Below are 17,500 nucleotides of genomic sequence, written 5' to 3'. Positions count from 1 at the left end.
CTATCTATCTATCTATCTATCTATCTACAGTGGCTTGCAAAAGTATTCATACCCCTTGGAATTTTCCACATTTTGTCACATTAAAACCACACACGTACATTTATTTCACTGGGATTTCATGTGATACACCAACACAAGGTGGTGCATCACTGTGAAGTGGAATGAAAATGAAATATGATTTAAAAATTGTTTTAGAAATAAAAAACTGAAAAGCATGGCGTGCATAAGTATTCAGCCCCCTGAGTCAATACGTAGTACAACCACCTATCGCTGCAATAACAGCTGCAAGTCTATTGGGGTATGTCTCTACCAGCTTTGCACATCTACAGACTGATATTTTTGCCCATTCTTCTTTGCAAAATAGCTCAAGCTTCAGATTCAGCATCAGATTGGATGGAGAGCATCTGTCAACAGCAATTTTCAAGTCTTTCCAGATATTCTCGATTGTATTGAGGTCTGGACTTTGACTGCGCCATTCTAACACATGACTATGCTTTGATCTAAACCATTCCATAGTAGATCTGGTTGTATGTTTAGGGTATTTAACCTTCTGGAAGGTGAACCTCCACCCCAGTCTCAAGTCTTTTGCAGACTCTAACAGGTTTTTCTGCCCTGTATTTGGCTCCATCCTTCTTCCCATCAACTCTGACCAGCTTCCCCGGTAGCAGAGACATTGTAAAGTGCATTTTCTAACATTGAATCCTATCCACTCTTTCTTGCCCCCTAGACCCCGGCGGTCCCACATTCACCATAGGGAAGTCCGTGTGGCTGCTGTGGGGGATTGTCTTCAATAACTCGGTTCCCATCGAGAACCCGAAGGGAACCACCAGTAAGATCATGGTTCTGGTGTGGGCGTTCTTTGCTGTCATCTTCCTGGCTTCGTACACGGCCAACCTGGCAGCATTCATGATCCAGGAGCAATACATCGACACTGTGTCCGGACTGAGCGATAAAAAGGTAACACACACACAGAGAAGCACACACACAGAGAAGCACACACACACACACACACACACACACACAGAGACACACACACACACACACACACAGAAGCACACACACACACACACACGCACGCACGCACTCACTCACACACACACCTCACTCACTCACTCACTCACTCACTCACTCACTCACTCACTCACTCACTCACTCACTCACTCACTCACTCACTCACTCACTCCCTCCCTCCCTCCCTCTCACACACACACACACACTCATACTCTTTCATCTAAAAAAGTATCTCTATTGGGGCGCTCATGGCGTAGTGGTTAGAGCGCTAGGAATCAGGACGCAAACTGTGCTCTGTGGTGTCAAACTCAGACACTTTATCAACCCAAACATGAGCTACAAGGTGTTTCACTGCTGATATAACATCTATCCAGTTTGACCTTGGGCTCTTGTACAAAATACATGTTCCCTCTCGGACACCAGATGTTTAACCAAACAGGTAATACTGGTGAGGACAGTCCTTATACTTATACCTCTCTATGACTCTTACTTAGATTAAAGCTGGGGTGGAGGATTTGGGGAGAAAATGGCAGTTGGGATAGAGATTCGAATCCAAATACCTCAACCGCTTCACTTGTTCTCTTTGGTCCCTCCCCTATGGTCCCTCCCTGACACGCTCTACTACACCAACAAAGTCGTGTTAAAGTGAATGGACAGTCCCAACAGCCAATAAGAACAGAGAATCGGAGCCTCGCTCTGATTGGTCAAAGTGTACAGCTCATGTTAACTTTGACCAATCAGAAATCATACACCCCAGCTTTAAGCTAACCTAATATATGTTGACAAAATGTCGCTTAAAATATTCTGCGTACACGTTTTTCCGGTACTACATAGCAAAGAGATGTGACACAAATGGTGTATTGGATGAGGTTGTTCAATGTCGAAATTGTCAAATGTCAAAGTTAATATGATGTGTTACCGCCTCACAAGGGGACTGCTCTATATAAAGTGAAGTGTGTATACTCAGTAGAGATGAGGTAATCATCTACCTTAACACAGCAGCGTCCTTAGCCCACACACACACGCACACACACACACACACACACACACACACACACACACACACACACACACACACACACACACACACACACACACACGCAAGCACACACACCACACACACACACACACACACACACACAGACACACTCATGCACACACACACACACACACACACACACACACACAGACACACACACACACACACTCGGCCTGTCTCCATCACTCTCTCGTCTGATACAAGGTCACTTTCCCTGGTTGTTCATCTTGTAAGTCGTTTGCATTTACTTAACCTGAGGGCTCCGGCACAGCTGGACCAAACAGCAAGTTCAACCTGCAATCCCCCTCTGTAGAACGCTGTTCAGTAATGTACTCGCTGTCAACATGCTCTGATTTTGAGGAGGGTGGGGGGGGGGGTTTCAACACACACACGCACGCACGCACGCACACACACACGCACACACACACACACACACACACACACACACACACACACACACACACACACACACACAATACGGACAGGTAGCAGATCTTGAGGAGATATTCACTGATTTTGACAAAAAGTGATTTTGCCAACAAGCCTTAAAGCTGGGGTAGGGACCAAAGAGGAGGGACCAAAGAGAACAAGTGGAGCGGTTGAGGTATATGGATTCAAATCTCTATCCCAACTGCCATTTTCTCCCCAAATCATATACCCCAGCTTTAAGTCTAAACGAGACGAGAAACGTAATGATCAGTAGACAGCTTGGTCTTTCCCTCATAATGTCTCTGTTATCCCCTCAGTTGTTTTAGAGCAAATAGTTTACAACCCATTCTTTGTGCTTCTGGCTTAACATGGATTTCTTAGTCTATACTCCCATTAAACAAATCCCTAGGCTAAAATAAATATTAACAACTGAAACATTTCTTGGGCTCTTCTTGGGGATTTTTCTGAGCTCCTGCACCATTGTCGGGGGGTTGGGGGACACACACACCAGTTTGTAAACGCTGCCATACTGAGAAATACAGAGAGAGTTTTGTGGAGCCGATAAATTTATATGAAAAAGTTACGCACTGTAACTTTAAATATCTACATGTGGGGCGGTGAAAAAAAACCTAAATCTATTCCTTCTCTTTGTGCAGTTTCAAAAGCCCCAGGAGCAGTACCCTCCGTTCCGCTTCGGGACCGTCCCAAACGGAAGCACAGAGCGCAACATCCGGAGCAACTACCCGGAGATGCACGCACACATGGTCAAATACAACCAGAAGGGAGTGGAGGACGCCCTCAACAGCCTCAAAACAGGGTGGGTGTGTCTGTGTGTGTGTGGGGGGGGGGGAGGGTCTGTGTGTGTGTCTGTCTGTCTGTCTGTTTCTCTGTCTCTCTTTATGTCGGTCTGTCTGTCTCTCTCTCTTTCTGTCTGTTTGTTTCTCTGTCTGTCTGTCTATCTATCTATCTATCTATCTATCTATCTATCTATCTATCTATCTATCTATCTATCTGTCTATCTGTCTGTCTGTCTGTCTGTCTGTCTGTCTGTCTGTCTGTCTGTCTGTCTGTCTGTGTTTGTGCCTGTCTGCAAAGAATGGGCATGGGTTTAGTTTTAACATGGGTGGGGGGGACATATTGGCGTAGTGAATAGAGCGCGTACCATATGGACTCAGTTTTTGTCTCAGTGGTTGCGGGTTCAAATCCGACCCGTGGACCTTTACTGCATGTCATCCTCCCCCCCCCTCTCTCTCTCTCTCTCTCTCTCTCTCTCTCTCTCTCTCTCTCTGTCTCCCCATTGTGTGGACGACTGATTCAAGATTCAAGATTCATTTTATTGTCATTTCAACAGACTGTACTTCCATACAGAAAATGAAACGAAATGCCGTTTGTCACTAGTTCATACAGTATTAAAAAAAGCAGCATAAATAAATAATAAAAAATGATCAGACTCTCATATAAAACAACAAGCAAACAACAGACATATCAAAAAAAACAGACATCAGTCGGAATAAAGTGCTGAATGTTCAGGAGAGTCCTTGATAGTTTCCTGGCTGTCAGTCTGTAGCCAAGTTAATGGTGGTGGCGGGGTGTATGTGTGTGTGTGTGAGGGGGAGTGGGAGTGGGGGGACTGAACCGCCCTACACACTTCACCACAGCCACCCATATATGTACATTTCTTTGAGTAATAAAATATTTTTCTTTCATAGGAAACTGGATGCGTTTATCTACGACGCTGCGGTGTTGAACTACATGGCGGGGAAAGACGAGGGCTGTAAGCTGGTGACCATCGGCAGCGGGAAGGTGTTTGCGACCACGGGCTACGGCATCGCGCTGCAGAAAGAGTCACGCTGGACACGGCCCATAAACCTCGCCCTGCTGCAGTTTTTGGCTGATGGTAAATCCTGCATAATACTGTAGATACAAAAATAATGTTTAATGTAGCTACGAGGAACTTTTAAATATTTCTGAAAACGGTCAAATTTTTCCTCTGATGATCATAAATTACATGACAACATAGTTTTTTTTTTCTATTTTTACTAAAAAAAATTAAGAAATAAAAAAAAACCTATGTTGTAGTTATTAAAAAAAAAAGATGATGTAGTAGGTAATGCATAAAAATGTCGTAGTTACTAATAAAACAGTTTACAAAATAACAAATAAGACTTACATTTGTATTCTGTGACTCCCTCCCAAACGTTGCAGACGATGTGATTTTAAATAGCTTAAAACAACAACAAAAAACGTGTGTAGTAGTTACTAAATTAGTATTTCATGCATAAAAATGTAGTGGTTACTAAAAATAAATAAAAAATTAAATAAAAATATTAGTTATGAAAAACAAAATATATATATAGCCTATATGTAGTAAGTAATGAATAACTATAAACAGTAATGTAGTAGCAAATAAGTCTAACATTTGTATTTCTATGACCCTCCCTCCCAGGTGACACCCAGAAGTTGCAGACTAAATAGCTTACAACAAAAAAAAAAGTATTTAGTAGTTTAAAAAAATTGAAAAATAACGTTAAAAAAATTAATAATTAAAAATAATGATGTAGTAGGTCATTCAAACATTCCTAGTAGTTACTAAAAGAAAAAACCTTTACAAAATAGTGAATGTACTTGCAAATAATACCTTAATCTATATTCTGTGACCCCTCCTCCCCCCCCCCCCCACCCACCCCTCCCTCCCAGGTGACACCCAGAAGCTGCAGACGGTGTGGCTGACAGGAATCTGCCGTAACGAGAAGAAGGAAGTGATGAGCAGCAAGCTGGACATAGACAACATGGCCGGGGTCTTCTACATGCTGCTGGTCGCCATGGGGCTCAGTCTGCTCGTCTTCGCCTGGGAACATCTGCTTTACTGGAAACTAAGGCACTCCGTCCGCCGGGCTCACAGGCTGGATTACATGTTGGGCATCAGCAGGGTGAGTGATTTGGTATTGTACTGTGCGTGTGGGGGGGAAGGAGGGGTGTGTGTGTGTGTCTGTGTGTGTCTGTGTGTGTGTGTGCATCAGCAGGGTGAGTGTTTAAACCTGCAGTGTGTAGAATTTTGGGTTTTATTTCCTAGCAGATTTTGTAGAAAGTAATTATAATATCCATAAGTACATTTAATTTAGTGCATAATAGCTGATTTTTTTTTTTAAGAATTATTATTTTTTCCTTAGAAAGGGTCTCGTATTCATCCCTATTTCTGCATACTTTGGACCAAGGCCTAGTGCCGGCATCTTGAAAGTGTCATAGTTGGAATGTCATCAGGAGCATTGTTTAAAATTTAGAATTGTTCTTGTCCTTGAAGGCCACTGTAGCTTCTGTTATTATTTGAAAGGGTTGGGGTTACCCAGGGAGCGTTGCATTCTAGAACTTTGTAGAACTTTCTTGATGATGTCATATTACACACTGCACCTTTAAATGTTATACAGTGTGTGTGTATGTGGGGGGAGGGGGGTGTGTGTGTGTGTGTGTGTGATTCAGCACAAAAGTTTGTTACTATTAAAGTGTAGTCAGTCATTCTGGAGAATAATTTTTTTGTCAAAATCAGTGAATATCTCCTCATGATTCGTACTGTGTGTGTATGCGCTGATAAAAATCCATTGTTAATAAATACACAGCCTAGGCTCTGTAATTGGACATTTTGCTAGCTACGGCGGCCCCCCTTTGTTTACATACCTATTGTTTACATGCCAGTCTACAGAGCCTAGGCTGTGTATTAACACCAGGTTCTGTTTTCAGCACACACAGTACGGACAGGTAGCGGATCTTGAGGAGATATTCACTGATTTTGACAAAAAGTGATTTCGACAACAAGCGTTCTCCAGAATCACTGACTACACCTTTAAGTTATTATGTCACTACTACATTCTATATAATGCACATTTCACCTGTCTTCCATATTATAACATTTAGTCTTTGACATTTAAGAGGCATTTGCAGCAACAAGGCCAGTGCAGCTTGCCAAGACAATGTTTGGCGTATTGTTCATAAATCAAAGTTATAGCCGCGAGTTTGTTGTTATTATCAATAAAGTACAAGGATACAGTCTCCCTTTTATAGCATTTTTTTGGGCATTTTTTATGCTTTATTGATAGTGTAGAGACAGAGTTGAAATGGGGCAGAGAGGGGAGTGACATGCAGAGAACGACCGCGGGCTGGAATCGAACCCGGGTCCGCTGCTGGCCGAGGCCCATGGGGGGGGGAGGAGAGGGGGGCGCCCTACCAACTGACATCTACTGAGTTGTGCTAAAGTTATAAAAATGTCAACCCAGAACCAAAACACTTTTTACAGTGTGAAGTTTGCAGATAATGTAATAGTTATGGATGTGAAAAATGAATGCAGTCGTAAAAGGGCTGCTATCTCCTTCAATGGTTGGTTAGACATCCTTTCGCTTAGAAGCTCACAGCTCCGGCTACGTAGGTCCGTTTGGTTTCATAGACACATGTCTGCGACCGGAACAATATTACCTACATTTTGAGTCAAGATTCAGCTTTATTTTGTCATTGTACATGTTACAGAACAACAATAATCTGTTTACAGTTATACCCCGCCAAGAGACATAGAGTGACAGTAACCAAACATGGGTGACAGGAGGGGTGAACTGAAGTCGTCAAGCGTGCGCTGCGCCCGTTATAATTTTGATAAGGAAATTATCCATGTGGAGGTAGATTTGTACGAGTTATGTTATGCTATGTGGTGAAATACAATTTGTTTAAAGGTGCTCTGAGGTACTTTTAGTTTGTTTTAATTCTAGCAGCCCCCTTTGGACAAAAGCGGTAGTGTTTTAACTACGCCAGCTGTTGTTCCTGGGTGAGCATATATACCCATGACAAAGGCAATAAGAAAAACTATATAAAAATAACATTCTTTTGCACTGATGGTCTGGTTTGTTGTTACATTGTAATTTATGATCATCAGAGGAAAAATTAGACTGTTTCAGAAATATTTTAAAAGTTCCTCGTAGCTCCTTTAAGCCATAAAATAACTTTTCGGATACGGAATAATTGAAATGTTAGTCATGATCTATGAGGAATTGAATTTAAATTGTCCTATTATAAAAACCTTTCAACACTAGTCACGGATTGGATTAAGTATTCCAAACATATACAAACATAATTTGAAAGTAAAATAAAGCAAGAAGGACAACAATGGAGAAGCTATTATGATAAGTGCTTGATCAGCAACTCACTCATTTATATGCCTGGGATGTTTGTTTTTTTTTAAATCAAGTTCTTCGCATTTCAAACAGTTACACAGAAATTAAGCTACCAGAAACAACAATGACCCTGCGTTCCAATCCCCATACTTCCCTACTATTTAGTACGCCAGAAAAAAAGATTTAGGATGTCCCAATACATGCACGTCAATTGTAGTATGCTGAAAATACTTAAATGCCCCACTAACTCCAATAGCATTTTGCAGTATTCATCTTTATTTTTGACATTTTAATCTTCCTTATCTGATTTTTTTTCTCTCTCCTGTGGCCCTAAAACTCTTCTGTCCTTTAGTATGTAGTGTAGCATAAAGAAAAAGTATGTGATTTGGAACGCAGGGTGAATGTCTATCTGCAAGCACAGCTTTCTATATTATAGTTTTCACCTCATTTGTTGAGTAAGATGATAGAAATGTTGACGAAATTGGCTAAATGTATCTTTGTTACTGTGGCGAAATATAACTGAAAACCTTTGGGAGTTCAGTAGATTGTTGGTTCATTTCAAGAATGTGATGAGATATAAAGGTGGAGTCAGTGATTCTGGAGAACGCTTGTTGTCAAAATCACTTTTTGTCAAAATCAGTGAATATATCGTTACAATCCGTACTGTGTTTGTGCTGAAGGAAAAAAATACAGTGTTATTACAAAGCCTAGGCTCTGTAAATGGACATGTTGTTAGTTATGGTGGGCCCCCTTTGTTTACATACCAGTTTACAGAGCCTAGACTGTGTATTAACACCAGATTTTTTAGCACACACAGTACAGGCAGGTAGCGGATCATGAGGAGATATTCACTGAGTTTGACCAATTTAGTTTTTAAAATGTCTCCAGAATCACTGACTCCACCTTTAAACTACTGTCACATTAATTATCCTCTTTATTAAGGAAAACTTTTTTATTTTATTTTTTTTCCTTAATCGCTGGCTGCACCTTTAAGTCCTATAATTCCACTCTTCTGTGACTACAAGACTATTGTATGAGTGTGTGTATGAATGGGTGAATGTGGTAAGATATGTAAAGCGCTTTGGGGCTGAGAAAATCGGCTAGAAAAGCTCTATATAAGTCAAGTCCATTTACCATATTATGACGAATGTACCTTTTTTTTTTTTTTTTTTAAGAAAATAACTTAATTATTGTTTTTAAATGGTGCAAATGTTTGTTTGTGTGTGTATGTTGTTAATAGATAAAAAACAAACAACACCAAAAATATTGTGAAAAAATAATCCTAATCCCCTTTCCCTTCTGTCTCTCTTTACAGGGCATCTACAGCTGCTTCAACGGGGTCGAGGGGAGCGACCGAAACGGCAGCATGCCTAGCCCGGACGTCACCGCCAACTACACCCAAGCCAACATGCTCAAGATGCTACAGACCGCTAAAGACATGGTGTCAACCGCCCGCGTAGAAAACTCTCTCGACAACGCCACCAAAACAATCGAAAGCTGGAGCAGGCGCGGAGGTGATGTTAACGTTCGGACCGGGCTTTCTCCGCGAGTCCTCACCACTGATTTAGCCCATAGCCGCTTGCCCTATATCTCGAGCATTTCGGACAACCACCACTCGCCCTATCCGCAACGGGCCCTCACGCCCTCGTTTCCACTGCACTACACGGACACTTCCAACCAGCCCCTCCTGGATAAAAACAGGGTGGTGGTGCCAAGACCTGCCCCGCTACGATACACGCTACCGACGCGAAACAACCAGCATGTTTTCGAGAGGACCCTTCCCATATCGAGTCTGAGCAGCCCTCATATCCCCATCAGAGAGCCGGGTACCTCGGCGACGGTTAACCCACATCATCATGGCGGCAGACTGTACGTGGAAAACCCGGCAGCAAGGCATCCGACATCTCCGTTTGTACCGTACAGGTGAAGCAGCGTTCTGTTATGAATGATAATAATTATACATTTAATTTGTTAAGCACTTTTCATTGTTAAATTGAATCATCCATAAAGTGTCATTTGGTCTAACATGATACTAAAAGTTAATACTAGTCTGTAGACAAGAAAGTCAAGTTGAGTTAAATTTTATTGTAAGAATTATGCAACAAAGACCTGGAATAGCCTTCCAGATGATATTAGACAAGCCCAGATTCTGACCGCTTTTAAAGGAATAGTTCAAAATTTGTAATGCTTAGCTTTTTTCCTCACACTAGGTCTCAAGAAAAGGAAAGGCGACAGAAACCGTTCCTGAAACAGTGTGTGCATTTTTTGGAAATTTAGAAATAGGCAACGGTTTCTCATCCAGGTTAGCTTAGCTCAAACACTGGTTGTCAAGGGGAGCAAGCTAACCTGGATGCGCTACTTTTTTGCCCATTTCTGGATCGAAAACGCACACAGTTACAGGAACGATTGTGCCGTAGACAAAAATATATTTTTTTAAAATGTTGAACTTTGTCAACGCTAAAAACTTTTCTTTTTAATATGGCCTATTCCATCTTGTAATTTAGCTTTTTAAATAGTTTTTTATTCGACTGTATACTTTATTGGTTGATTGATGTTTTAATATAAAGCTTTTTGAGTTGCCTTTGTCTGCCAAAATGTGCTATACAAATAAAAGTCCCTCTCTTTGCCTTCTTGTACCTTCCAGGGAGTTCCAGGTTCCCGATATCTACTTGGAACACAAAGGTCCTCTACGCAGGAAGCTAAGCTACCCGCCCGACTGCGTTAGCCGCCGCCGCCGGTCCCACAGCTACGTGTTCGACGCCGCGGACCCTCGAGTTCGAGTGGATTACGACGAACCCCGACCCTGCCTCGCCGAGCTGAGAGCCAACCACCTCCTAAACAACCACGCACACACACACGCGCACACACACGCCCCACCGCCGCCCACTGTCTCTGCTGCTGCAATGTCCTGCACTCCTGGACACTACCCGGGCACTAGCGCTAGTTGTAGCTCCTGTATGAAGTCTTATTTGGAGCCGGAAATGGATGATATACCTTTGCTAGGAAAGGACAAACTTAACCGTCGCGCCTCTTTCTTAAAAGCTACTTGGGGCAACGATAGAATCCACCAAGTCGACGAAACCAAGCCGTCGACATCCGCACCTCCCTCCGCTAGAGTAGACATGCCCGATCTGTTTCCCAGGGTGGTAGTAGCCAACCCCAAGCCCCACAAGTTGTACGGAAGTCTGGGGCACAATTTGTCCTGCTACCCCTTGTCCGCGGAGCCAGCGTACTTGGATCCGGCGCATATGAACTCGTACCCTTACAAGCAAAAGCTGAAGTACTCGGAATCAACCAGGCTTCCATCTTACAGGGAGGCCATATTGCAAAATGCCGCCGCACTACGTCGATCGTCGTCCACAGTGGTGCATAGACACTACTCAACGTACCTGAACTCGTACACGGACTTACCGGTGTACGTGGGACCCATGGCGCAAGGGGCACCCCAATTTTATGACAATTCCAAGGACATGTGCCATCTCTTTCCCTGTACGAGCCACTGCCCGGATAGCCGTATGAGTATGACTGACAACCGGCCCGTGGTTTATCATCACAACAACATGTTCGGGCACCACTACGACGGGACAACGAAGAGGGAAGAAGCAGGACCTAGTGGTAGCAGGGAGAGGAGGCAGGTGTTGGTGGCGCGGCGAGTCAACAGTCCCTATGTGCCAAAGCCGTGGGGCCGAGTATCCAGCCTGGAATCTGAAGTGTGAAGAAAATATCTGTAATCTTTAATGGACTTCGAATAGCACTGAGATTTCATTGGATATGGACCTGTTATGCAATGACAATAAAGATTATATTCTATTCTCTAGGTTTTAAAAACTCTTGAAGAGATGCCTGCGGGGGCGGGGGGGGGTGGGGGGGAGGGTCACTCCAAATCAGCCTCCGGATAAAGGGGGAGTCAGGGATTCTGGAGAATGCCTTGTTGTCGAAATAACTTTTTGTCGAAATCGGGGAATATCGTTTTTTCATGATCCGCTACCTGTCTGTAGCGCTACTGTGTGTGCCCTGAAAATGAATGGGGGGGGTCATACACAGCCTAGGCTCTGTAAACTGGTATGTATGTTAGTAGGTTATTTGCGTTTTTCCCCTTTCAAGCGTATAGTGAAAGTAATCTTCGATGATATGATGATGATGTTTGAACAAACTAAACAAAACTAAGACAAAAATGTAAGTCAGCAACTTGCTCATTTACAGAGCCTAGGCTGTGTATTAACACTGGATTTCTTTTCAGCGCACACAATACGTACAGGTAGCAGATCGTGAGGAGATAGTCACATTTTAACATAAAAAAATTCTGACAACAAGCGTTCTCCAGAATCACTTTTTCCCCCTTTTAAAGCAAAAATTAAACTCTACACCAACAGTGTATTTGAGAGCGTTGACTCTCAAACATCAGTGCAATAATATCTCGGGCAGCGAGCGACATGTAAAGGAAAAATACACCGACGAAGCAAAACTACTGCTGGGGACTTTGTAAGCCAAACGTAAAATAATATTTATGAACGATATGAAAAAAGTGTTTAATACATAATAATTTAACCTGTTGATTGTTATTTAAAAGTGCTCCGAGGAACTTTCAGATTGTGTTAATCCTTGCGCCCCCCTTTGGACAAAAGCGGTAGTGTTTTTACTACGCCAGCTGTTGTTCCTGGGTGAGCGGTATACACATGACAAAGGCATTATGAAAAACTATATAAAAAATAGCATTCTTTGCACTGATGGTCTCGTTTGCTGTTACATGTAATTTAGAGGAAAAATGAGACTGTTTCAGAAATATATAAAAGTTCCTCGTAGCACCTTTAAAGGATGTTAAAATGGTGTGTTGCAATGTGAAAGAAATGTGGGAGACGATATATACTGTAGCCTCTCGATCTGATAACGAATTAAGAATTTTTTTTCTCTTTTTTTTTCAAAATCATTTCAATATACCCACTATGTCAATTGAAAGATGACATATTAAAGGTGCACTGTGTAACTTTGGGTGTGTCAGAGAGAAGTGAAACATTTTCTAAGGTTTATTCTCCATAACTGAATAAACAAACTTTCCTCACAGGTAAAATGCAGATCCCTGGAACACTGTTTGAAGTTAGAGAAAGCTTCCTGAAAAGTTACTGTTGTTGTTTACAGCAGCAGGGCCCACAGTTTGGTTTACTAAACATATTCTAGTCTTACGTTCGGTTCCAGGTTCCTCAAAATAAAAAAATGCCTTGATGTATGATGATAGAATTATTCAAAACTAAGAATTACATGTAGGGAAAATGTGTTTTATGAACTAACTGCAGGCTCTGTGAATGTAAACAAATCCCCCTCCTCTGAAACTACACAGTGCACCTTTAAGATAATGTCATGATCAAACCACGGATATATATTCTGTACATTTCTTTTAATTAAATCCCCGGCCTTGGGTGCAGAGCTAAGCCTACTGCTCCACCCCATTGGTAATTAATATAATTTCACTGGGATTTAACAAGGGAAAAACCATATATTATAAGACAAAAATATATATATATATATATCACATGTATTTCAATTGTTACAGTCCCCCTTTAATAATAAAGATCAAGGTCTTTCTCAAGGGCCTTTTGGTATCATTTGTGATCTCAATCTGTATGTTAAGCATGTCCTGCCACGCCCCACACACTGACATACAGTATAATGAATGTGGTTCCTTGACTTTTCACTTTGTCTCACACACACACACACACACACACACACACACACACACACACACACACACACACACACACATACACACACACACACACACACACACACTTTGTCTCACACACAATCTATCATATTAATTTGCCGGCCCGGGACAGAGGGGATGATTATGGGAATAAGGTATATGTTACCCAGTTCAAATTGAGTGCCTTGGATTCTGACCTTGGCCTGCTGTATGCGTGTGCGTGTGTGTGTGTGTGTGTGTGTGTGTGTGTGTGTGTGTGTGCACTCCAGTAAAAGTGCCTTCAACCGTTAAAATTAAATAGTCGACAGTGAACTGATAGACATGAAACTGATCCCATTATTAATGTATGCATATTTAAAATCATAAAAATAGACCTTCCAATGATGTATTATGTAATATAGATAAGGAATTCTGAGTAATTACAACAACACTGTCGGTGCATCTACATGAGGTAAAGCCTTCAGTGATGGCACCTGGATTCTATACCTTCTGCTGTACGTTTCTTAGCAGTAGAATCAACAACTGAAACATTTCTTGGGCTCTTCTTCTTGGGATTTTTTCTGAGCTCCTGCACCATTGTCAGGGGGGGGGGGGGGAGACACCAGTTTGTAAACGCTGCCATACTGAGAAATACAGAGAGAGTTTTGTGGAGCTGATAATAGGCTTAATAACCATCTTTGTGTCAACTCATTTGGCGGTTGATTGAATGTAACAAGACCTTAATTTTTATATGAAAAAGTTACGCACTGTAGCTTTACTATTCACAGCGGTATAATTGCCTGCAGGGATTCTTTGGCACCACACTGGACATATAAAACTATTAACCTTGATTAGTTACTGCACATTAGCAAGCAATGGGGAGCGCCCATTATGGACCAATATTGTGCTGTGAAACATATTAATGTTGTGAGCATGCTGTTAATGACATTAAAATAATTTACCTGGAAGGGGCCGCTCTTAGCCCCCCCCATGGGCCTCGGCCAGCAGCGGACCCGGGTTCGATTCCAACCCGCGGTCGTTCTCTGCATGTCACTCCCCTCTCTGCCCCATTTCAACTCTGTCTCTACACTGTCAATAAAGCAAAAAAATGCCAAAAAAAATATCTTAAAAAAAACCTACATAGTTATAACCTACATAGTTATTGATGTTACAAAAAGCAAAGGTATGTTTTAAAGGGCTTCAAGAATTACAATAGCCTCTATCTTCAATATTTCTTGGTTTTCTACCACCTGAGCCACAGTCGCCCCAATGTGCAGAAAGTTTTGAACAATACAGTAGAATAAATATTTAAATGCAATACAGAATGCCTCAGTGCCTTACTGATTTATATTCCATTAGATTTGCATCACTGGGAGCTAGTTGGCTTTTCCTTAACTGTGAAGGGGGGTAGTGGTGGCGCATTCGGTCCTTTCGGGGCCAGTCAGCTATTCAACCAAGTGGTCACTGGTTCAAATCCCGCAGATTAGATAATACCTCGTCTGGTGGCTGAGTTTCTCTCTCTCTCCCTGGGCAATTTTACGGGTTTTACTTGAAAGTTTACAACAACTTAAAAGGTTTACGATGATGTGTAAAACTTTTGTTGTGTTATGTTCCTTTACAAACTGCACCTTTAAAGCTGGGGTGGAGGATTTGGGGAGAAAATGGCAGTTGGGATAGAAATTCAAATCTAAATACCTCAACCGCTCCACTTGCTCTCTTTGGTCCCTCCCCTATGGTCCCTCCCTGACACGCTCTACACCAACAAAGTCGGTGCCAAAGTGAATGGACAGTCCCAACAGCCAATAAGAACAGAGAATCGGAAGCCTCGCTCTGATTGGTCAAAGTGTACAGCTCATGTTAATTTTGACCAATCAAAAATCACATACCCCAGCTTTAATAACTGTGTCTTTAACTTTTACTCTTGCTCTAGTAGCCTCAACAATATGGACACTAATTGGACACTCAGCCCTCGTAAAAAACTACAATGTTAAGTAGATAGCCGTGTAACTTTCCAGCTGACTTTTAATATAATTTGAAGGTTAAATTCCGGGTTAAATTGCCTTGAGTAGCTTCATCACAGCACGGCGCCCCTATTAACCTGAGCCCTCTCACTGTTATCACTAAGCAATGAGCCCTCTCTAGCATATGTGAAAAAATCCCCTGACCCATAATTGGACATTGAGAGATTAATTTAAATGCCGCAAGCGCTTAATAACTGTGAGAACGGACTCTAAACTGATTTCTGGAGCCTGTAAAATAATATCTCAAGTCGAAGAATATATATGAGCTATTTCTCAGTGCAAGCAGACCCAATCTTAATTTATTTCCAAACAATAATTATAGACTTGGTACGGGGATCTGTGTGCTTTGTAACGTGACAAATTAAGTCCCTCTCTCTCTCTCTCTCTCTCTCTATCTCTCTCTCTCTCTCTCCTTTTTAAAGATTGTGTGAAATTCTCACACACACACAAAAAAAGTGTGCTTTACAGAGGGCATAAAAACCATCATGATTAGAATACATCAAGTAGAGGGCGACTGTGGCTCAGGTGGTTAAGCTGGTTGGCCAATGATCCTAGGGTTGGCGGTTCGATCCCAGCCCCGGCCACTTGTGTCATGGTCGTTGTGTCCCTGGGCAAGACACTTCACCCACCTTGCCTCGTGTGAATGTGTATGACTGCTGTATGTTTGAGGTGGTGGTCGGAGGGGCCGATGGCGCTGAATGGCAGCCTCGCTTCTGTCAGTCTGCCCCAGGGCAGCTGTGGCTACTATGGTAGTTTACCACCACCGGTATGACTGTGTGTGAACGAATTGTCTGGAACCCTGTAAAGCGCTTTGAGTATCATGAAAGGCGCTATATAAATCCAAGCAATTATTATTATTATTATTAATAAGTGTGACGTAGTGAACATTGAACTAATTTGGAAACGTGATCAGCAGTTTGCTAGTCGTATTCAAATCAGTTTTATTTGTTTAGCACAAACACATTTGTCTCAGTGGTCTTTACATTTCATACAATATGATATATGATACAATATGATACAATATGACACCCTGCCCTTACACCCTTAGCTCGGCTGAGAAAAAACTCCCAGTAAAAACCCTTTACCGGGAATAAAAAAAAAAAAAAAAAAAAACAGCAAACAACAAACAACTTGCCCAATGGAAACCAATAGTGTGTTTGATGGAAGTTCTGTTAAGGTTGAAGGTCAACTCAGGTGGAAGAATATTTCAGGAGACTTGGATGAATTATGAAGAAGCAATATTTATTACAGACTTGGCCAAGGAGAACCGGACTGCAACTCTTGTGACTTGCACTTCAATTCCCCCAGACACATGCTTAGAGCTGTGTATTAACCTTGTGCTGTGTGTGTGTGTGTGTGTGTGTGTGTGTGTGTGTATTAACCTTGCGCTATCTCTAACACCTCCCCCACCAAGCGTACCAATGTTTTGGTTCAGAGCTGAACACAGTGAACCATAACATTCTGGAGTCTAAGGAGATGAGACTTTATCTATACAACTGACCTAAGTGTCTCCTAACAGGCTCCAAGGCTGACCTAGAGTCTGAGAGACAAACACACAAGGATAGGCATGTATGACCTATTAATCTTTCCCATTAATATTACAACTAAAGACCCAAAATTCCCTCACAGTGTGTATCATAACATGTCTTAATAAAACGCAAAGAGCTCTTCTGAAACATCTGAATCCCACCCATACATTTTTACTTATGCAGCCATTTACAAAATTTCCTTTTTTACTCATTTATGTATTTTAGTGAAAAATCAAACGAGCCATCTTTATCATATTTCGTTGGCCAAATCCAGACAGCTACCGTACAATATCCAGGTTGTTCTAAGTTGATTTTACAGAAATTACAACCCTCGTATCAGCATATTTCTTTGTTCTACATGAGGAATTCTAAGCCCAATTGCCCGTAGAAAACTGCTACAACAGCTTTAATGTTGATTGAAAATTACACCATCTGGGCCGATAAGCGAAAATATAACAACTACAGTACTTCCACTCAGCAAAACAGCTGACTCTATACACTATACACGATACACTATACAAAAAAGAATATCATTCAATTGTATGGTCGTATATTGTGCAGTTCTGGCCAATCTAAAGCACGTAGAACAAGCCCAATGTTCAGCAAAGATGAGTACTTACTTCAGGGAAGATTTTGCGTAT

The 17,500-nt window shown here is 41.9% G+C and overlaps 2 protein-coding genes across 2 annotated transcripts in view; one reads left to right on the top strand and one right to left on the bottom strand.

Moving 5' to 3' along the window:
* The window catches only part of grin2ca (glutamate receptor, ionotropic, N-methyl D-aspartate 2Ca), a gene marked incomplete at both ends in the record, with an annotated part of 63,815 nt that extends 52,467 nt beyond the window's left edge, over positions 1-11,348 (top strand). The window contains 6 exon segments of the mRNA XM_080043367.1: positions 728-957; positions 3,136-3,296; positions 4,189-4,376; positions 5,177-5,409; positions 8,948-9,555; positions 10,277-11,348. Of these exon segments, the coding sequence (XP_079899493.1) occupies positions 728-957; positions 3,136-3,296; positions 4,189-4,376; positions 5,177-5,409; positions 8,948-9,555; positions 10,277-11,348 (2,492 nt within the window).
* tmem104 (transmembrane protein 104) overlaps positions 1-17,500 on the bottom strand; it is a 324,830-nt gene that overhangs the window by 166,988 nt on the left and 140,342 nt on the right. The window lies entirely within an intron of this gene.

The sequence above is a fragment of the Ammodytes marinus genome (genome assembly GCF_949987685.1).
Source record: "Ammodytes marinus genome assembly, chromosome: 16".
Taxonomy (NCBI): Eukaryota; Metazoa; Chordata; class Actinopteri; order Uranoscopiformes; family Ammodytidae; genus Ammodytes; species Ammodytes marinus.
Note: the sequence above shows the minus strand (reverse complement) of the source record. Positions and strands in the feature narration are given on the sequence as shown.